Source organism: Myotis lucifugus, unplaced genomic scaffold (genome assembly GCF_000147115.1).
Source record: "Myotis lucifugus unplaced genomic scaffold, Myoluc2.0 scaffold_72, whole genome shotgun sequence".
NCBI lineage: Eukaryota > Metazoa > Chordata > Mammalia > Chiroptera > Vespertilionidae > Myotis > Myotis lucifugus.
This window is the reverse complement of record NW_005871120.1, coordinates 3,711,209-3,733,883: the sequence shown is the minus strand read 5'-3', so window position 1 is coordinate 3,733,883 and position 22,675 is coordinate 3,711,209. Positions and strand designations below refer to the sequence as shown.

The 22,675-nt window shown below is 42.7% G+C and overlaps 1 protein-coding gene and 1 pseudogene across 2 annotated transcripts in view; one reads left to right on the top strand and one right to left on the bottom strand.

Moving 5' to 3' along the window:
- The first annotated feature begins 7,482 nt into the window (after nucleotides 1-7,482).
- Nucleotides 7,483-22,675, top strand: part of DNAJA3 (DnaJ heat shock protein family (Hsp40) member A3) — a 35,827-nt gene continuing 20,634 nt past the window's right edge. For both annotated transcript variants that reach the window (XM_006090414.3, XM_006090413.3), the window contains exons 1-5: nucleotides 7,483-7,749; nucleotides 13,301-13,434; nucleotides 17,471-17,554; nucleotides 18,544-18,744; nucleotides 19,956-20,108. In XM_006090414.3, the coding sequence (XP_006090476.1) occupies nucleotides 7,539-7,749; nucleotides 13,301-13,434; nucleotides 17,471-17,554; nucleotides 18,544-18,744; nucleotides 19,956-20,108 (783 nt within the window). In that variant the 5' untranslated portion in view covers nucleotides 7,483-7,538. The remainder of the gene's footprint in view (nucleotides 7,750-13,300; nucleotides 13,435-17,470; nucleotides 17,555-18,543; nucleotides 18,745-19,955; nucleotides 20,109-22,675) is intronic.
- Nucleotides 16,631-16,927, bottom strand: LOC102418352 (annotated as a pseudogene).

Sequence of the window (22,675 nt, the reverse complement as noted above, 5' to 3'; positions counted from 1 at the left end):
TAAATTACTTCATGAATTGCAAAGTTGAACTGACATCTCTAAGATTCCTTCCAGTCCCATGAGCCTATGAATAACCAGCTTTGTTCCTTTATGCTCCTAGTAATTCCATTTCACTGCCTTTAAGAACCCTGGAAGACACCTCTCAACTCCAAAAGGCAGTCTATCAAATGTGGGTCAAGTGCCAGCAATATGAGAATGTCTGGTTAGCTTGGTAAATGGCAGGATGATTTCAATTTCACAGGATATCCCTCTTTTATTATATATAACAAGAATTTTGGAGGCCACTTCTGCATAAGTGCTTAATAGTCATTGCATGTCATTTTGCATGTTTACCACCAGAAGAGGAATAGAGAGTTAGAAACATCAGTGAGAGAGAAACATCGATCAGCTGCCTCATGCACACTCCCTACTGGGTATGTGCCTGCAACCAAGGTACATGCTCTTGACTGGAATCGAACCTGGGACCCTTGAGTCCGCAGGCCGATGCTCTGTCCATTGAGCCAAACGGTTATGGCTGAAGTCCTCATTTTAGAAAATTCAAAGTACTTCATGTAACTGAAGAAAGAAACATTAGCAGAAAGAAAAATGACCAGCAAGGAAAAAGGCAAAAACCTGTACAAAAGCATCAAAGAGCCTTAAGATGTATTCTTATTTTAAACTATGACACTATCCCTGGCCAGGTTGCTCAGTTGGTTGGAGCATTGTCCTATAGACCAAAAGGTTTTGGGTTTAATTCCTGGTCAGGGCACATACCTAGGATGTGGGGACATTTACAGAAGGTAACCAATGGGTGTTTCTCTCTCACATTGATGTCTCTCTCTCTCTCTCTCTCAAAATTAGTGGGGGGAAAAAAACACACATATCCCTGGGTGAGGATAAAAAAAAAAAAACCTATGACACCAATGAAGACATTTTCTGTAGGATGTTCCCTTAATTTTTTCTAAAGTCAGTGGTTTCCATAGATCAGAGTTTTTGCAAGAGAGAGATAGATGAAGCAGCTTCAGTGCCTTAGATTTAGTTCCTTAGATTTAATTATCTGGCCCTGAAATGGTTTATTAAGATGCACATTGGAACTGGATGGACTTCGGGAGGGACCGATTAACTTAGGGGCCTGCCGTCAGGATGACTGGATCAGCGCCGTGAGGCCTGTCACAGAGAAGAGGATTCAGAAGTACAGTGAAGGTGAAATTCGATTTAACTTAATGGCCATCGTGTCTGACAGAAAAATGATATATGAACAGAAGATAGCAGAGTTACAGAGATGACTTGCTGAGGAGGAACCCATGGATACAGATCAGGGTAGTATACTAAGTGCTATTCAGTCATAACTCGCCAAAAATCACATGCTCATTGAAGAAGAAGTACAGAAAGTAAAAAGATATAAGATTGAAAATATCAGAAGGAAACATAATTACCTGCCATTCATTATGGAATTGTTAAAGATGTTAGCAGAACACCAGCAGGTAATACCACTAGTAGAAAAGGTAAAAGAAAAACAGAATGCAAAGAAAGCACAGGAGACCAAATGAAGAGGATGCTGTGGCTTGTGCACACATTTCTGCTTCTGCCTTTATTTCCATGGAAACCCTGAGCATGAGGAACGTAGAGCAGCACCCTGACTGGCTCAGTGCACATTGGGCAGCAGTCCAGTCCGTCTTGTCTTTACTGCAAGGATTCATAAACGCCCCCTACCTGCACCTGTTAAATAAAGATGTTGTCAAGAGCATTTGGGCCAAATCCCATTATTTGACACTGGATCTGAGAACTCCTGTGATGACCCGCATGCATAGCTACCATAATGAATCTAGAAAACACACAGATGATCTCTACCTGTAATTGATATTAATCCTTTGATCTTTTAGCTCACTTAAATGCTTAAAATTTATAAATGTCAGATCTTGATTAAACTGGATCTCTTGTTCTCATCATTAATGGAATAAAAAAAATCAGTATTTCTGTCTTTGATATCTAAATATTTTGAGGATTTTTAAACTGAATTTTATCTTCTATTTCAATTATTTGGAAAAGTATGACTTTAATGCAGATTATTTGAAAAGACAAAAGTACTGTTTCCAGTGATTTTCATGCTGCCGGTAGAAAAAGTAATAAACATCCCAACTTAAAAAAAAAAATGCAAAAAAAAAAAAAAGATGCACATTGGCCTGGCGGCTCAGTGGTTGAGCGTCGACCTATGGACCAGGAGGTCACGCTTTGATTCCGGTCAGGGCATATGCCCTGGTTTCGGGCTCCATCCCCAGTGTGGGGTGCACAGGAGGCAGCCAATCAATGATTCTCTCTCATTATTGATGTTTCTCTCTCTCTCTCCCTCTCTGTTCCTCTCTGAAATCAATAAAAAAAATGTATATGTATATATTTTTAAAGATGCACATTGAAAACATTTTTATAGGTAAGCCCTGCCTTGTTCATTTCAAGAGCTGGAGCAGAAAGGCATGTGCAGTTATCTTAGCATAGGAAACAAACAATATGCAACAAAATACATTTCAAAAATTGGGAAAAACACTCATAATTCTCCCTTACATCATGACTTTGTTGTTTCTCAAATGGAGGTATACCCATGTGTTGTTGGAGCTCTGAAGTTTTACTACTACACCTAATGATTGGTTTTTATTTTTTATTTTTTATTTTTTTTAAAATATATTTTATTAATTTTTCACAGAGAGGAAGGGAGAGGGATAGAGTTAGAAACACTGGTCAGCTGCCTCCTGCACACCTCCCACTGGGGATGTGCCCACAACCAAGGTACATGCCCTTGGCTGGAATCGAACCTGGGACCTTTCAGTCCGCAGGCCGAGGCTCTATCCACTGAGCCAAACCGGTTAGGGCTGGTTTTTGTTTTTGTTTTTAATTCTCACCCATGGATTTTTTTTAAAATTGATTTTAGAGAGAGAGTAAGAGAGAGAGAAACATCAATGTGAAGAACACAGATTGGTTGCCTCCCATATGCACCCAGACCAGGGATTGAACCTATAACTTTTTAATGTAAGGGACTACACTCCAACCAACTGAGCCACCCAGCCAGAGCTGAGGTTTTTTGTTTTGTTTTGTTCTGTTTTTCAATCCTCACCCGAGGATATTTTTCCATTGATTTTTCGAGGGAATGGAAGAGAGAGGGAAAGACAGAGAGAAACACATCGATTAGTTGCCTCTGCACGAGGCTTGACCAGGGCCCGGGCTGGGGAGAAGCCTGCAACCACGGTATATGCCCTTGACTGGAATCGAACCCGGGATCCTTCAGTCCACACACTAAGCAAAACCAGCTTAAGCCCACTGAGAGCTGTTTTGATTTTTTTTTTTGCAGTAACTTGCAAAATATTTTAACAGAAACACAAAATGATAATTCACAACTAAAGGGCAGTTTCATAGAAAAGACCATTCTTGCCCTAGCTGGTTTGGCTCAGTGGATAGAGCATCAGCCTTCGGCCTGAAGGGTCCTGGCTTCGAATCCGGTCAAGGGCACATGCCCACTTGTGGGCTCGAGCTCCAGTAGGGGGCATGCAGGAGACAGCCAATCAATGATTCTCTCCCATCACTGATGTTTCTCTCTCTCTCTCTCCCTCACCTGCTCTGAAACCAATAACACTATATTAAAAGAAAAGATCATTCTTTTCTAAGGTGATGCTTTTCACATTGGAGTCTACTGATTGCCAGAGGATCCAGAACTTTATTCTCAGTGTCTGTGATCTTTCTTTTTTCCTTGGAGAAAGTTCCTTTCATTTTTCAGGTTTGCAAAACATTAGTTTAAGCCTAGTTTGGGCAGAAGAATATTTAGCTTCGAACTGGAGCCACCTGTTGTTTAAAGGGCCTTTTAGGAAATCATTAGCACAGAAAACCCAGGCAACTGAGAGGAGGACACAGTTCACCTCCTTCTTCTGCAGGGAGCTGCAGACACTGCAGATGTCATGTCCGGGAACATCTGGGTTACGCATTTCACACCCCCTTGGAATCATCCCCTACTCTCCTGGGGAGGAAAGGAAATGCTACAACTGGAGAAATTGTGAGCTAGCTTTTATTGCTTTTGAAGAGACTGACTGAGGACCTTCTGCCCTCCCTGAAAGGGTTCCTCACATGAGGAGGTAAGCAGTCCTCCCATGGATTAGCCATGGACTTTACCAGTCCCATTGTACCTTGGACAGTCAGTATCTGCAGGATATTACAGAGTAGAGCAGGGGTGGGCAAACTTTTTGACTCGAGGGCCACAATGGGTTCTTAAACTGGACCGGAGGGCTAGAACAAAAGCATGGATGGAGTGTTTGTGTGAACTAATATAAATTCAAAGTAAACATCATTACATAAAAGGGTACGGTCTTTTTTTTTATTTTAGTTTTATTCATTTCAAACGGGCCGGATCCGGCCCGCGGGGGCCGTAGTTTGCCCACGGCTGGAGTAGAGCATACTTAAAACTTCCTGCCAGCTCTCACAGATCTCACTACCTCAGGGGAGCAGCAAGGGTCCAGTGGAACATTAAAATGAAAAGGGCAGGGAGGGAGATGCTTGAGAAACCTGTGTGCCTTTTGCAAATAACATTTGTTTCTCTTTAAAGCTAAAGTTTTCGGCTTTAGACTGGAGAAGGGAGTGGGGGGAGGGGGAAGGCACACAACTTATCCTGCCTGGGAGTGTGGGTTCCTGTGGCCTGTGTGCTCATTCCAGTTTTTGCTAACAAGCTTAGGATGGGTCCATTAGTAGCCACCATCACCCACTCCATTACCTTGGGGTTCTCTCCTTCCTAAAAGCAAAGAATAATCAGCCTTCTTGCTATCCCCTAAAACAAGAACACACCCATCCTTCCAATGTGAAGGATTTTTACTGTTAATAACTATGGGGACTATGCAACTGACACTAATATAAAATAATATTGAATGTCAACTGTAATTGTAAAACATTTGTAAAAATTAAAAATCACCATGGGGAAATAGACGGGGGAGGGGGAAACTAAAATACCCCAAAATGAGGAAGTTACAAGACAGACAAAGTTTTCATATTAGTGAGCTCTGCTCTAGTTCCTAACTCATCCGGAGGTGGTAAATGCAAGTTCCTTTGCCTCTTGTTCTCAGTTGTTTTTTAAAAAAATATATTTTTATTGATTTCAGAGAGGAAGGGAGAGGGAGAGAGAGATAGAATATCAATGATGAGAGAGAATCATTGATTGGCTGCCTCCTGCAAGCCCCCTACTGGGGATCGAGCCGCAACCCCAGACATGTGCCCTTGACCTGAATCGAACCTGGGACCCTTTGGTCCACAGGCCGATGCTCTATCCACTGAGCAACACCAGCCAGGGCTTGTTCTCAGTTTTTATTCCTGAAAGTTTTTATTCCCAACCAACACCCTCCCCCCATTCTGTCCCTGTAGGTTTTGGGCTCCCTGTGGGAAGTAACTGTGTCTGAGCTCTGCTTGGCATATATAATGGTAAGGAATATTTTAATACTTTTTTTATTGATTTCAGAGAGAGGAAGGGAGAGAGATAGACACATCAATGATGAGAGAGAATCATCGATTGGCTGCCTCATGCATGCCCCCTACTAGGGATTGAGCCCAAAACCCCGGGCATGTGCCCTGATCAGGAATCCAACAGTGACCTCCTAGTTCATGGGTCCATGCTCAACCTCTGAGCCATACTGCCCGGGCAGGACTAATATACTAGGTATACTGAACATTTATTATGTGCCAAGTACTATATGAAGCTTTTACATGGTTATCTCACTCTTCAGATGATCCTTAGTGGTACTTACTGTTATGTCTCCATTTTAGAGAAAGGAAACTGAGGCACATAGGTAAAATCAGTTACCTACGGATACATGGCTGGTAATGGGGCAGAGTTGGGATTCAGTCCCAGGCAGTGTGACTCCAGAGCCCATACTCTTAACCACTATGCTGGAAACATTTTAATATTGGTTGAATATATTAAAAGAGCTCTTTTACTCATTTTCATCCCCATGACACCCCTTTCCTTTTTTGTCTAAAATGTCCCTTGCTCACCTCAGTGCTCTGTTCCCTAGACCAAATTCTCAACTATTCCTTGCATTTTACAATAGCTTTGTAACTGTCCTTCACTGGGCCAGTGTGTGGTTGTTTTATTTATTTATTTATTTATTTTTGATGGATTGATTGATTTTAGAGAGAAGAAGGGAGAAAAACATCGATATGTTGTTCCACTTATTTATGTGTCCATTGCTTGATTCTTATATGAGCCCTGACTGGGGACTGAATCCATACCCTTGATTGATTCTTGCATTTGCCCTGACTAGGTACTGAACCTGAAACCCTGGCGTATCTGGAGGATGCTTCAACCAACTGAGCTACCTGGCCAGGGTCTGGGCAGTGGTTTTTAAACTTCTTTGAATCTCAGAGCCTGTGGAGAATTTTATTGATGAAAGCTATGGATTAACATACACATACACAAAAATTCAGTGTACAATGGGGAGAGAGGCAAAGAGCATAGATCATCTTAAATCCATTCATGAATCTTCAGGTTCCCTTTCTATTATTTGTGGTGGTGGTGGGAGTGTGCAGATTTAATAGGCAAGGTTTACCTTTCCGGCCTCATCCCCATCACACACCCTAAGTTTAGGGTTTAAGCTAACAGGGTACGCACTTTCCATCTCTAGACATCTGCTTTTGAACCTCTTGCTCCTTGGAATACTCTTCACCGCAACGCCTACCTGACTCACTTTTTTTTTTTTTTTTAAACCGGAACGATTCTTCTCAGATGCCTTCCCTGACACCTCAACCCCTCAACCTCTGAGAAACCCTTTTACCTGTGTGCCTGCAATCTCTTAAATACCTACCAGCATAGCAATGAGTTACTGAGGAGCCTGCCTCTCTCGACTCATCGTTGTGCTCCTCCACCGAAGGGATGTTATGTCATTCATTCTACACGTAGTAGATAGAGCCTCACAACATTTATTAAGTTTGTTTGGGGGAACTGGGATCTTACTCCGCGACCTGCAAGTTAACTACTGGTTTGGAGACTAACATGCTTAGGAGAGACCTGAGCGACCAAAGGCAGCCGCGTGGGAAACTAGCCAGAGAAAGTGAGCTCGAGGAAAGGCTTCTCCGAGCTCTTGTACAAACACCCGGTGAGGAACGCTCATGCCAAAAGTCAGGGTCAGGAGAAAGGAAGCCGCGCACTGTATGCTGGGATCTGCGCGACAGACGCCGCAAGGCATGCCAGGATTTGTAGTCCTGTTCCTTGCCAGGCGCCTCAAACAGTTACATTCGGCTACATTCAACCACATCCTTATACAGATAAGGTGCAGTCTTGATTATCCAGCACATAATTACGAGGTTCTCCAGGGCAACTATGTCTGGTAGTAGTCTTCAGAGCAAATCTCATTTCAGCTTTGGCTACCAAGAAGACGCCTAAGATACCGCTATACGTGCGCAAGCTTGAATTCCTGCGTGCGCGTGCAGCGGGCCGCACCTCCTCCCCCTCCCGGGTGCGCCGGCGCGGCGCATGCGCGAGTTGTCCACGTGAGGCCTCCTAGAGCCGGGTGGCGCAGGCGCAGTGTCCCCGGGCCAAGATGGCGGCGCGGTGCTCCACACGCTGGTTGCTGGTGGCTGTGGGGACCCCTCGGCCGCCGGCTGCAGCGGGGACAGGGGCCCGGCCGCCCAGGGGGGGCGTGGTGGGGGCGTCGCTGGGCCGCAAGCTGAGCGTTATTGCTTTCGCGCCTTCCCTGGGAGCTCGCGGCCAAGGGGCGCTACTGACATTGAGACCCGGTGTCAGCCTCACAGGTGAGGGCAGGTTCCGGTGCCCGAGTATGGGCTCCAAGGCCTGGAAGGGAGGGACTCACCTCGCGCCAGTTACGGGAGTAGCGGGGTGAAGGGTGTTTTCCGAGGCGCATGCGGAATTGCTTGGGGGAGACGGGCAAGCAGGAGGCCCCAGTGACTACTCGGTGAACGAGATTTGCTGCATGGAGCTCCCGGCGGCGGGGGCGCAACGTCCCGTGGGCCGTGACCCTTCACCTCTGTGTCAACATCTCTGGAGGCCTCTCTCCTGCCTGCCGCGGCTCCCTGTCCCCATTCCTTCCTCTTCCCTGCCCCTTCCAGCCGGTACGGAAGGGAGGAGGTCGCTGCCATTCGGGGAGCATCCACTCTGTGCTAGGCACTTCGTACCTCGTCTTATTTCCCAGCAGCGACACCCTGCAAGATGGGAATGGTCATCCCCATTTTAAAGAATGGGAAGTTGAAATTCTAGCAGAGGAACTGACCTGCCCAAGGTCATAAAGTTAGAATCAGAAAAGCTGTCCCAAGCCCAGAACTGTACTTTCATAATTTCCACGCTTTTCCACCACATGGTGTAAGTTGAAGGTTACACTGAACAGTCTCTTTGAGAAGTCCTTAAGTTGGTAACTGTATTAAAGATACAAACACTTATTGAGCACTTACTATGCACCAAGCATGAACATTTTCATGTGATAGACACTTATTTCCATTTTGTAGATTAAAAAAAACTGAGGCTTGGGTGTTAAACAACTTAGAACATCACAAAGCTAAAAAGTGGTAAAACTTTTGATTCAAAACCTGCTGCTTAATAGCCCGGGTGATAGTGAATTAATATTTATTAAGGCTTTAGGTGCTTAGTTAGCCATGGTAGTTTTTCAGGTTGTGTGTTGGATGGCTTCCATTATTGTGAGAGAAGGAAGGAGGAATCATTGAACCTGAATGTGCCTGAATTGTGCGAGTTGTTTCCGTCCCCTAGAATTTGTGTAAATGATATTTAAGCTATCTGTAACCTTACAAAGGTGGGTAATTAAAGGGCCCTGACAAGATAATTTCTTACTGGGTCCCAGTTTTGTTAATGCTGTCATTCAAGTATTAGTAATTGCGATTACTTCGTACAGTGAGCACACTTACCTCCACCAATGTGTGTGTGTGTGTGTGTGTGTGTGTGTGTATGAATTATTTAATCCCTTGAGCCTCTTTCCCTAACTGAAAATTTATTCATTTGCAGGTATGTACTGAGAGTGTCTTATGCCAAAGCCACTGTTCTAGGTATTGGGGATACAAGATTGGCTTTGATTTTGGTCAAGTTATCCCATTTTTTAAATGTTCTTGCCATCTGTATTGCCTCATAGATGGAGCAGTCGTTTGGAGTGGTGTCATTTTATATTTCTCAGTATGAGTAAAAGTGGTCATTTTTATATTTTGCTAACATTTTCTGTTCTACTTATTTATGCGTTCATTAGTAGATAAATTTATTCATATTACAGCCCTAGCCGGTATGGCTCTGTAGATAGAGCATCAGTCTGCAGACCGAATGGTCCTGGGTTTGATTCTGGTCAAGGGCACATACTTTGGTTGCAGGCTCCTCTTGGGCCCGGGCCCTGGTCAGGGTGCGTGCAGGAGGCAACCAATCAATGTATTTCTCTCTGTCTTTCCTTCACTCTTCCATTTTCTAAAAAAAAATCAATGGAAAAATATCCTTGGGTAAGGATTAACAACAACAACAACAACAACAAATTGTTCATATTACATTTGTACAAGTTGGGGAGCATTTTTAAAAAAATATGTTTTTATTGATTTCAGAGAGAAGAAGGGAGAGGGAGAAAATCAGTGGTGAGAGAGAATCATCCACCAGCTGCCTCCTGCACACCCCCTACTGGGGATCCAGCCTGCAATACTGGGCTTGTGCCCTGACCGGGTATCCAACCATGACCTCCTGGTTCATGGGTTGATGCTCAACCACTGAGCCACACCGGCTGGGCTGGAGAGCAGTGTGTGTGTGTATGTGTGTGTGAGAGAGAGAGAGAGAGAGAGACAGACAGACAGACAGACAGACAAGTATTAAGTGCTGAGCCTTATACGTAGCCATTATTAAGGAACTGCGCTCAGCTAGCCTTTTATTGGTATCCCAAGAGAGCCCACAGCCCAAAATAGGTATGTTTTGTATCAGGTGAGAGGTGGCATCCTTCAGAGTGCATTCTGATATCACATCTAAAGTTATCTACTTAGCTCCCAAATACTGGTCTGCGACTTCACCTCAAATCAAGTAGTACAATTAGGTGACATAGAAACACTTTAAATTTGACTTTTCTCCCAAGCACAGAAAGAAGGCAGTTATTTCCCTAGCCAGTATGTGCCCTGGTCAGAAATCCCACAACCTTTTGGAGTACAGGATAATGCTCCAGCTAACTGAGTCTAGGCTATCCCTTATCTTGCCTCCTTCCTCCATATGCTTAACACCCTGGTTGTCTTTTATGCTCAGATTAATTTTAAGTAGTGTCCCAATCTTCCTTGTTTGTTTGTTTTGTTGTTTGTTTTGTTTTTGAGAGCTCTTCCTCATGCAAACCTGGTCGCTTCCCTATTTAACACTTGCAGTGGCTTCCTATTGTCCTCAGTATAAAATCTAGACTCTTAGCATAGCTTAGAGCCCTTCTGTTTATTTCTAGGCCCCATTAACCATCATCATTTCTAATCACCCCACCTCTAACCATCATCTCTACCATCACTACAAACACCATACAGAGGCTGGAGCCGCACATGCACACATGTCTGGAGTCTAGTACCTGCAGTTCCTAAGTGCACAGGAATGAGCCACTCCCTCTAAACCAAAGGTGATCATATGATTTAGTCACCAAACAGGGCACTTTTGAAAGCCAAAGGGGATGCTGTTGCAGATAATGCCAGGATGACCGGGGTAAATCTGGATGGATTTTAACCCCTCCTTAGCCTGCAGCTTAACAGCAGGAGCCTTAGAAGACCTTCTTGAACTTCTTAGATGGGGTTGCCAGTGGGGTGATTTTTACCCTCCAAGGGATGTTTAGTAATGTCATTTTTAGCTGCCAACTATAGAGCGGGAGAAGGGGTAGGTGATGCTACTGGTAACTAGTTGGCCAGGAGTGCTACCAAACATCCTATAATACATACTAGGTATATTAGTTTGCTAAGGTCACCATAACAAAGTACTATAAACTGGGTGATTTAAACAACAGAAACATATTTCCCTTTTTTTCCTAGTTCTGGAAGCTAGAAGTCCAAGGTCAGTGTTTTGTCAGGATTGTTTCAAAGATCCTATCACCAAATACATTCACCTCTGAGGTGCTGGAGGTTAGGACGACAACATTGGGATTTGCAGGTGGGGCTCAAAATGGTTTTCACCAACAATAGGACAGCTCCTAGTTCTGTCCCCTGCTGAAACTGATCCCATCCTCTACTGTGGGAGGTTGAGAAACCCTGGTGAGGTGAACCTTTTGTGTATTTCTGACTCTGCTGTCCTTGTGCTAATATATCTTCACACTGCCTTCCAGACTCCCCTGTGGGACTGCTGAACTTGGAGGCATTGGTTTTGACTCTTTTACTCATCTTATATCCTCAGTGCCTGGTACAGTGTTAAGATCTTGAGTAAATATAATCTCCAGGAGGGCAGTGCCTTTGAATGGCTTGCTGTCATATCCCCAGTGTAAAGCCTAGTGCTTGGTAGGGGCTCAGTGAGCATTTGCTGAATGAATGAATGGTGAATACAGAAGCTTATCCTCTCCAGACTAATGTTTGACTTAAAAACGTAGCTGCCTCATGATCTTCATTTTTGACCCTCTTATCCCTTCTGCCTTACCTCCCCCCCCCCTTTTTTTTCCCCCATTGTCACAGGATGGGTTGTGTGTTAGGAGGCAGCACGGGAGATTATAGAGCAGCTCCCAGGCTTCACTTTGTGACAGTGATGCTAGCACTCTGCTTCATGCACAAAGGGCAGTTGAGTAGACGTGTCTGTTGGCCTTTCCACCTAGTTGCTGATGCAAGAGGCCTGAAAAGAGGCAGGGCATATGGCCGCCTGCCTTTGCTTTGATTCCTTTCAGGTTGTCTGCTCTGTGGTAAACAGAGGTTCTGGCACAGAGCTTTTTAGTCTTGTGTGTCTATACATGTATTATTTTTAGGGGAGGAGATCAATGCTTTTATTAGATTCTCTGAGAAATGCGTGACTCTAAAGCAGCCATGGGCAAACTACGGCCCGCGGGCTGGATCCGGCCCGTTTGAAATGAATAAAACTAAAAAAAAAAAAAGACCGTACCCTTTTATGTAATGATGTTTACTTTGAATTTATATTAGTTCACACAAACACTCCATCCATGCTTTTGTTCCGGCCCTCCAGTCCAGTTTAAGAACCCATTGTGGCCCTCGAGTCAAAAAGTTTGCCCACCCCTGCTCTAAAGACTACTGAGAACCATGTAATTAACATAGTGGTTCCCAAACTTGAGCATTCAACAGGATCATCACCTGGAGGGCTTGTTGAACACAGCCTGCTGGGAGCCACCTTCAGAGTTTCTGATTCAGGCTAGGGGGAAGACCTGAAAATGTGCGTTTGTAATAGGCTGTTGCTGCTGTTCCTGGGACCACAGTCTGGCACCACCCTACCCCGTGAGCAGATATCCAAGGTTGCTTGGTAGAGGGAAAGAACCTGAGTAGTTACTAAGCATTAAGTGAGATAAAGTCTATGAAAATACCTGGCATGTGGTGCGTTCTCAAGCAGTGTAACGGGAGCTAACTCCCTTTTTAATCATCTCCAGGTGCAGCCCCCATCTGGGGTACGGTTTTTTTGGTGGTTTAATGAGCTACATTGGTAGTTTAATCCTGGAGGATCAGCCCCACCCAGTTTTATATTGACATGTTTTAAAATCTTTGTATACAGTGACCTTAGCCATTTAAAAAATATATTTTTGATTTCAGAGAGGAAGGGAGAAAAAGAAACATCAATTATGAGAGAGAATCATTGATCGGCTGCCTCCTGCATGCCCCACACCGGGGATTGAGCCCGAAACCCTGGCATGTGCCCTGACCAGGAATCTAACCGTGACCTTCTGGTTCATAGATCGATGCTCAACCACTGTGCCACACCAGCTGTGCTGGCCTTAATCATTTAAAAAAAATATATATATACACACACACACACACACACACATACATATATATACACATATATATATATACACACATACATATATTTTTAAATTTATTTCAGAGAGGAAGGGAGAGGGAGAGAGAGAAGCATCAGTGATGAGAGAATCATTGATTGGCTGCCTCCTGCACGCCCCCTACTGGGGATCTAACCCACAACTCCGGGCATGTGCCCTGACCTGAAATGGAACCGTGACCTCCTGGTTCGTAGGTTAGCGCTCTGCCATGGAGCCACACCAGCCAGGCACCTTAGCCATTTTTGAAGTGCAGTGGAGAACAGGCTCTAAAGTTGTCATCTGTTTGCTACTTCACAGGTATACCCTGGCTAGTTTACTCAATTTCCTTTTGTTGAGCATATTCCCCGAGTGATTTTCTTTTCTTTTTTCTTTTTTAGGAGTAAAAAGTTACCCTTTTGTTTGTACTGCCTCTTTCCACACGAGTACCCCTCTGGCCAAAGAGGATTATTACCAGATATTAGGAGTGCCCCGAAATGCCAGCCAGAAAGAGATCAAGAAAGCCTATTACCAGGTCTGTATGAAAGCCAGCTTTTAGAGACAAGATTGTAGAAGGAATGCTCTTGATTTAGTCTGATACTGATTAGTGCCATGTGTATACGCCCATACGAATAGGACACAGGTTGCTGATAGTATAGAACAGTGATGGCGAACCTTTTGAGCTCGGCGTGTCAGCATTTTGAAAAACCCTAACTTAACTCTGGTGCCGTGTCACATATAGAAATTTTTTGATATTTGCAACCATAGTAAAACAAAGATTTATATTTTTGATATTTGTTTTATATATTTAAATGCCATTTAACAAAGAAAAATCAACCAAAAAAATGAGTTCGCGTGTCACCTCTGACACACATGTCATAAGTTCGCCATCACTGGTATAGAATGATATGATAAAGATGGGCTTTGTTGGACTGTGTTTTTCAGTGCATGATACTGTACCCATTAATGCTTCAGAAAAGAGATTAAAAAAACTTTTTTTCACAGCTGTTTTTTTTAAAAATATATTTTTATTGATTTCAGAGAGGAAGGGAGTGGGAGATATAGAAACATCAATGATGAGAGAGAATTATTGATCAGCTGCCTCTAGCACACCCTACTTTGGGAATCGAGCCCACAACTCGGGCATGTGCCCTGACTGGGAATCGAACTGTGACCTCCTGGTTCATAGGTCGACACAGTCACCGAACCATGCTGGCCTGGCCACAGTTGGTTGTGTTTTTTTTCCTTTTCTTTTCTTTAAAATAGCTGGTTTTGTACTTAAATTTATTCTGTAGTAGGCATGCTGGTTTAAGTATTAGGTAGTCATTTTTTGCATTCAGATATAAGTTTATGGCCTTAGAATTATTTCTTCTCTTAACTCAGAAAGTGTGAAATTTCCATCATCACATCCCAGAATGTATTAGGACCAATTCATAAAGTGGCATGTGTGTTATTTAGACCAGTGGTTCCCAGATTTTTTGCTCTGATCAAAAATTTAAAATAAAAAATGGGGACATCAGTGTAGGAGTGCCAACTTTTGTATTCTGTCTAATATCGATGTTAAAGATAACAGGTACAGCCCTAACCGGTTTAGCTTAGTGGATAGAGCGTCGGCTGCGGACTGAAGGGTCCCAGGTTCGATTCCGGTCAAGGGCATGTACCTTGGTTTCGGGCACATCCCCAGTCGGGGGCGTGCAGGGGGGCAGCTGATCGATGTTACTCTCTCATCGGTGTTTCCAGCTCTCTGTCCCTCTTCCTTCCTCTCTGTAAAAAATCAATAAAATATATATATATAAAAAATAACAAGTACAATCTATTAATGTCGTTGGTAAGAGAAAGAGCATCTAAACACCATAAAAATAGGAAAACCACAATATCAGAATTAAGAAGAGATCTTTAAATAAAATATGAATTGAATACAAAAATAAATTACCTTTATGAAAAATTTACTACAAGATTGTTTAAATTGAAAAAAAAAATTTTGTGTGTGAGCAAAAACATTTTCCAGGGCCAATGTATGTGAACCAAGTACTGATCAAGACAGACCTAACAGGTTATGGCTTGGATTGCTACTTCCTTTTCTTAATTTTTTTTAAAAGTGTACAGTACACTGGTTTTTAATATATTTAGTTCTATAGTCATCATCACAATCAATTTTAGAACATTTTCAACAACTCAAAAAGAAACCCTAGCCCTATCCGGTTTGGCTCAGTGGATAGAACGTCGGCCTGCAGACTGAAGGGTCCCAGGTTCAATTCCAGTCAAGAGCATGTACCTTGGTTTCGGGCACATCCCCAGTAGGGGGTGTGCAGCAGGCAGCTGATCGATGTTTCTCTCTCATTGATGTTTCTAACTCTCTATCCTTCTCTCTTCCTCTCTGTAAAAAAATCAATAAAATATATTTTTTAAAAAAAAGAAGAAAGAAACCCCATACCATTAGCACTTTGACCACATTCTTTCTCCTCTGCCCTTGCAGTTGCTAACCTTTCTATCTATGTATTTGCCTGGTCCAGACATTTCCTAGAAATGAAATCATACAACATATAGCCTTTAATGACTGTCTTCTTTCACTTTAGCATATTTTCAAGGTTCATCCATGTTGTTGCATGTATAAGTACTTCATTCCTTTTTTTATATATATATATTTTTATTAGAGAGGAAGGGAGAAGGGAGAGAGAGATAGAAACATCAATGATGAGAGAGAATCACCGTTTGGTTGCCACCTGCACGCCTCCCACTGGGGACTGAGCCTGCAACCCGGGCATGTGCCCTTGACCGGAATTGAATCCGGGACCCTTCAATTCACAGGCCAATGCTCTATCTACTGAGCCAAACCAGCTAGGGCTCAGACCATTTTAAAAAATACATTTTTAATGATTTCAGAGAGCAAGGGAGAAGGAGAGAGAGAGATAGAAACATCAACAATGAGAGAGAATCATTGATCTGCTGCCTCCTGCACATACCCCACTGAGGATCCAGCCCCCAACCCAGGCATGTGCCCTGACCAGGAATCAAACCAGTGACCCCTTGGTTCATAGGTCGACACTCAACCACTGAGCCATACCCGGCCAGGCTGGACTCAGATCTTGATAAATCCTAATGGCAAGAGGCTTGGTGAGGTTATGACACACATTCAAGGCCACACAGCTAATATGTGGTATACGTGAGACTAAAGTACAGATCTTTCTGACTATAAAAAGCCTCTCAGCTCTTTGTGCGAGTCTCATGTTTTAATATATCTTGTCTTGGAGTTTGGGACCAGCCAGTAGATAGACATATCTTGCCTTGTAGCCTGGTCATGCTTGAGACCCACTCCCCCCCACTCCCACCCCCTTCAGTGCTTAGCTCACAGCCTCTGACATGCATCCATATGCTGGTGTGAGGACCAGCATCTCCAGAAAGCAGATTAAACAGCCAGCTGCTGGCAGTGATGGAGCCAAACGGCCTCCCCAGACACTGTCAGCTTTAGGATTCTGTTTCTGTGCACCTCCTTGCTGTCACATAAGGGACTGTGGTAATCCAAACTTGGAAGGCCAGGAGTCCAGCAAACAGTGGTGAACACCTACAAAGCACACAGCACTACTCAGTACAGCCAGAAGGTAGGCTTCGTTGTAGAGCTGCTCAGTACACCTGTATGCTCAGGACAGCCAAGTGAGATTTAGGTTTTTTAAAAATTTAATTTAATTAAAAACATTTTAAACCATGACATTTATTGCATGACTAATCATTGAAATCCTTAAGATGAACTGGATGCGGCCACTGCTGCCCTCTTGGGTTTAGGTGTCGTTCCATCACGGAATCCATGCCTGAATCTACGGCACACAATTTTTAGGTGCCTCATGTGACCAGTTCCGGTAGTGTTTCGTCGTTTAGCCTGGGCACTCCAGTTATACTTCCTCCTGCATTGGCGGGGTAACCACACTTGCCGTAGGTGGACTTCTACGGGTGGTAGGCTTCGAGCCACTGTGGCGGCACAGTGTGTGCGTCTTGTTGTGGCACTTGCTGAACGATGACGTCCCCTTCATCATCTTGCTTCTGCTGCTGAGACCAAAGAGCAAGAGTTAGTTTTGTTTTTAATATTTAAATGTATGTTTTGAATATATTCCTCTTACTCAGAATTCAAAAAGTACAAGGTAGTAAACATTGAAGTCTTTTTTTCTTTCTTTTTTTTTTTGAAGTCTTTTTTTCCATTCATCCATATTCCTCCTGTAGCAGTGTTACCAGTTTATTGTATGTTCTTCCAAAAATCTATTCATCCAGTTATTTTCCTCTCTTTTTTACATAGATGAAAGTGTACCAGATACACTATTTTGCATCTTTCACAAAGGTGCTCAAGTTCTAAATAATTAATTGTTATTTTTGGTAGAGATTTGTTGTAGTTGAAAAATGTGTACATACCTCAGATTTGAAGACATGGTTTATTTTGATGTCTTAAACCTTGTATTATTGCTATTTTTTATAAAGTTATAGAGAGACAACTACTATGAAGGAGACAAAATTGTGACAGGTATTTGGGATTCAGTTTTAGTAATCATTTTGTGTTCATAGTAATTTACCATTTCCTCCCATAGCTTGCCAAGAAATATCACCCAGACACAAATAAGGACGATCCCAAAGCCAAGGAGAAGTTTTCCCAGCTGGCAGAAGCCTATGAGGTAACTCGAACCACCGGTGTGTGCAGTCACTGTCATTCAGCTGCATGTATGCATCAGAGTGTGCTGCACAGGGCAACCTGATGTGTCCTAAGTTCCAGTATGAAGGCTTTGTCCCTGCACCAGCTCATCTTATTAAAGAAAAAAGAGATTCCCAGGTCTCATGCTAGATCTAACTTGGAATCTCAACAAAAAAACAAGGTCCAGTCTATATTAACAAAGCTTGGACTTGTAGCTGGATCTGGCAACACCTTGCTGGATGAATTCTGCACCTATTTGATCACCCCCTCCTACTTAGGGCATTGCTTTCTGGAGGGGATGGTGGATCCTGTAAAAGTAGAAGACCACCACTGCCCTCGAGGAATTTAAAGTGTAATCCGGGACAGAACATGAAACTACTAAACAATTCCGGAGTTCTTTAAACGTGGACTTCTTGCCCTGACCAGTGTTGCTAAGTGGTTAGAGCATTGGCCTGAGCACTGAAGGGTCTCAGGTTCAATTTCTGGTCAAAGGTACATACCTGGGTTGCAGGTTCAATCCCCAGGCCTAGTCGGGGTGTGTGCGGGAGGTAACCAATTGATTTGTCTCTCTTACATTGATGTTTCTCTCCCGCTTCTACTTTCTCTGAAGAGCAATGGAGAAAATATCCTTAGGTGAGGAATAAATAAATAAATTTTAAAAAGTGGGCCTTCTTCCCAGATTCTGACCATGCAAAGAGTTCAGAATATATAGGATATCAGAATATATAGGATATATCTGCTCTCTGTGTATGTACATTGGCCCCCCAACCTTTTGAGAGTAAGTCACAGACTTTGTATCTCTCTATTCCCAAGTATTTCAGTATTTTCTAAGAATAAGAACATTCTTTCTCATAACTACAGTATTGTCAAAATCAGAACATTTAATGTTAATAGTGCCATTGTCTGTACTTGGTGTCTGTTCCTGGGTCTCCGGAGACCTGGGAGCACCTAACTACTTGCCTTTTGTGGAAGGTGCTGAGTGATGAAGTGAAGAGGAAGCAGTATGATGCCTACGGCTCCACTGGCTTTGATCCTGGGGCTGGTGGCTCTGGGCAGAGCTACTGGAAAGGAGGCCCCACCGTCGACCCAGAGGAGCTCTTCAGGAAGATCTTTGGGGAATTCTCATCATCTTCCTTTGGAGATTTCCAGAGTGTATTCAGTCAGCCTCAGGAGGTGAGCTCATTTTAAAGAACCATTCAAATTTTAGCTGCTAAGTGTGGTGTAAACAGATTTTATCAGTTTTTGTTTCTCAAAGAAAAGGCAAATCAGCTTAAATGGAATGGTCTGGAGGCAGCCATTTTGATAAGAAATAATTCAAAAATTTAAAAAATCATATAGGTAATGTATATTGTACATCTATTTTGACTTGAGTATTACTGTTGCTTAACCAGGCAGCACCGAAGGCTCTCAGAGTCCATTATTAGGGTATATTTTATCTAGGAGAGCTCAATCTAGTAGGAAGACATTCCCAGTCCTACTTCCATATTTATGTCCTAATAAGACATTCTCAGAGTTGAAGAGAAAGGGGGAATGTTTATGACTTAAGTTATGATTGTGGATTATCTGAACTGTTTGTAAGGACTGTATACAAGTATTATTTGTGAACAATTTGTTGAAAAATGCGTTTTTACTTAAAACAAACATTACCTCTTTAAAATCCTAAGGAGTAGGGCATAAACAGTTAAGTCCCATCTATTCTTACTTGGCAGAATACAGATAAGTAGAGCAGTTGCAAAGTAACTAGGGAGGGAAGAGATGAATAGGGAGAGCACAGAGGATTTTTAGGGCAGTGAAAATATTCTCTTTGATCTATAATGATGTATATGCTTGTCATTATGCATTTGTCTAGACCAGTGGTTCTCAACCTTCCTAATGCCGCGACCCTTTAATACAGTTCCTCATGTCGTGGTGACCCCCAACCATAAAATTATTTTCGTTGCTACTTCATAACTGTAATTTTGCTACTGTTATGAATCGTAATGTAAATATCTGATATGCAGGATGTATTTAGGCGACCTGTGTGAAAGGGTCGTTCGACCCCCAAAGGGGTCGTGACCCACAGGTTGAGAACCGCTGGTCTAGACCCATATACTAGTAATATACAACACCAAGAGTGAACCCTAATGTAAACTGTTGGCTTTGGGTAATTATGATGTGTCAGTGTAGGTTTACCCTTGATTAAAAAATGTACCACTCTGGTGAGTGATGATGATGGGAGAAATTGTACATGGGTGGGGGCAGGGTGTATGTGGGAAATTTCTGTACCTTCTTTTCAATTTTTGTTCTAAAAAGTTAAGTCTTTAAAAGTAAAGTAACTGCAAACTGCTGGCTAGTACCCTCCCCTATTTTAAGAAAGATGACAGGCCATCCCTTGATTTCTCTAGTATATCATGGATTTGACATTCAATCAAGCTGCCAAGGGTGTCAACAAGGAGTTCACTGTGAACATCACCGATACCTGTGAGCGGTGCAATGGCAAGGGGAATGAGCCTGGCACCAAGGTGCAGCATTGCCACTACTGCGGTGGCTCCGGCATGGTAAGAGCAAGTTAGAGCTGCCCGCCCCCGCCACCCTCAACCTCCCACCTACTCAGGGGACTCTGACCTCATGCCCATCCATACTTCCCACCATTCCTTTTTTCTCTGTTTGCATTTTTTTTTTGAGCAGTACCCAGGGCTTTGAGAATTCATAACTACAGGGGACTGTTTTATCTAGAACCTTTTGTATTTTTCCAAGCATGCTCTGTCTTGGTCAGTAATACAGACAAAGCAAAGAAACTTAGCTTCTTTCTCTAAAAATATGCTTTGGGATATTTTTGTAATTTTTTAAAAAACATATTTTTATTGGTTTCAGAGAAGGGAGAGGGAGAGAGAGAAACATGCCTCCTGTACACCCCCCCAGGAGATCGAGCCTGCAACCAGGGCATATGCCCTGACTATGTATGAATTGAACTGTAACTTCCTGGTTCATAGGTTGATGCTCAACCACTGAGCCATGCCAGCCAGGCTGATATTTGATAATTTGAATCCAAGTTGGGGTTGTTGGGAGACACTTTGCTTGAAGTGTAGTCATTTTTATTTTTTTGTAACCTGTTGATGTAATTCAAGCTTATAGAACAGTATAAAGAACCACTCCTTTATTCCTTTTACTCAGCTTCACCAATTGTTAGCATTTTGTTCTACTTGCTTTGTCATTTTTGGTATGCTCATTTCCTCCCCCTTTTTCCCTGTGTATGTATTCTGCACACTTGCATGCATGTACACACATTTCCCCCAACATTTGAGAGTAAGTTGCAAACATTCTGTTTCTTTATTCCCGTATACTTCAGTGTGTGTTTTCTAAGAACAAGAACATTCTTTTGCATAACCACAGTACAGTTTTCAAAATAAAGAAATTTAATGTTGATACACTACCATTATCTGTACAGTACTTAGATTAATTCAACTGTCCTTACTATGTCCTCTTACTACGTGTCGTCCCCCGTCCCCCCCCCTCCCCCCGGTCCAGGATCCAAATGGGGACCTTGTATAGCACTTGCTTATCTTTCCTTTTGTCTCCTTTAATCTGGAACAGTTTGTCATCCTTTCTTTCTCTTTTATGACCTTGACATTTTTCTTTAGGATTAGAAGACAGCTATTTTTAATAGAACTCCTCTCATTTTGGGTTCATACCTCAGAGATAGAGTGCCTTTTTCAGTGGATCATATTAATGGTCATGAAGTGTCAGTTTGTCCCATTAGTGATAATGTTACATTTGATCACAATCAATTAGTTAAGGTAGTGTCTATGAGGTTTCTTCATATAAAGTTATTTTTTCCTTTGAAATTAGTAACAAAGTTGTCGTGAGCTTGCATTCCTCTGAGAGAGGGCGCTCTTGGAGAGGATGAATTCCTGTGGCTACAGTTGTGTGAGCCAAGTTACTTTCACTTGTTGCAGATATTTAGATATGTTTTATGATTGCTTCCAGTTCCCTCTCACTTCTAAGGTCTTTTTTCTGAGTCCTTGAATTGCTGTGAATTTTTAAAAAACATTTCTGAAGTGAGCATTGAGGTAAGATAGTAAAGCTAAAGTGTATTTCTTTTAAAATGTAATATTTGAGACTGGGAAAAACATTTGCAACACATTTGCTAAAGGATTAATATTTCTAATACTGTATGTCAAGGTCTCCTTCAGAATAATGAGAAAAAGACCAACAGCTCATTGGAAAAACTGATCAAAATGAACTGAAGAGGAAATGCAAGTGACCAGTAAACATTTCTCACTAGCAGTCAAGGAAATGCAAGTGGAAATAAGAATATACCTTTGATTCATCCTCCAAATTGTCATACATTTCAAAGATTGGTACAGTCCATGCTGACAAGCCTGTGGGACATAAGCATTCACGTGCCCTGATGGTGGAAGTAGAAACCAATCTGGCTTTTGGGAATGGAAGCTGCACATGCAGAGGCTGTCCCTTGCAGCCTGTGCATAATAGTAAAGGCCTGGACAACCTCAGTGACCATCACGAGTGAGTTGTCTGGAAAATCATGGTGCATCCATATAATGGGAAACTACTGTGATGGAAAATGCTTGCCTAGGATATTAAATTGTAAAAACAAAACAAAAGCTGTAGAACCATATACGTAGTATACTACTTTGGCTTAACTGACAACTTGTAATGCATTTAGATGACTTGAAATATGTGCCTTCAGGGAAGGTACCTGGAATAATTAGGGCTCAGGAATGAGGGGAGACACTTAACTTTTAACTGCACCTCCATTTTCTACTTTATAATTTTGTACCATGCATATATACTAGCTTTTCAAATAAGTGTAATATGCAAAGTTTTAAATATAGTAATTATTTGTCCCAGTGATTTCTCCTTTGGGAATCTGTCTTATAAAAAATAAAGATATTGCCCTAGCTGGTTTGGCTCAGTGGATAGAGCGTCGGCCTGTGGACTGAAGAGTCCCAGGTTCCATTACGGTCAAGGGCACATGCTCAGGTTGCAGGCTTGACCCCCCAGTAGGGGGCGTGCAGCAGGCAGCCAGTCAGTGATTCTCTCTTATCATTGATGTTTCTATCTCTCTCTCCCTCCCTTCCTCTCTGAAATAAATAAAAATAAG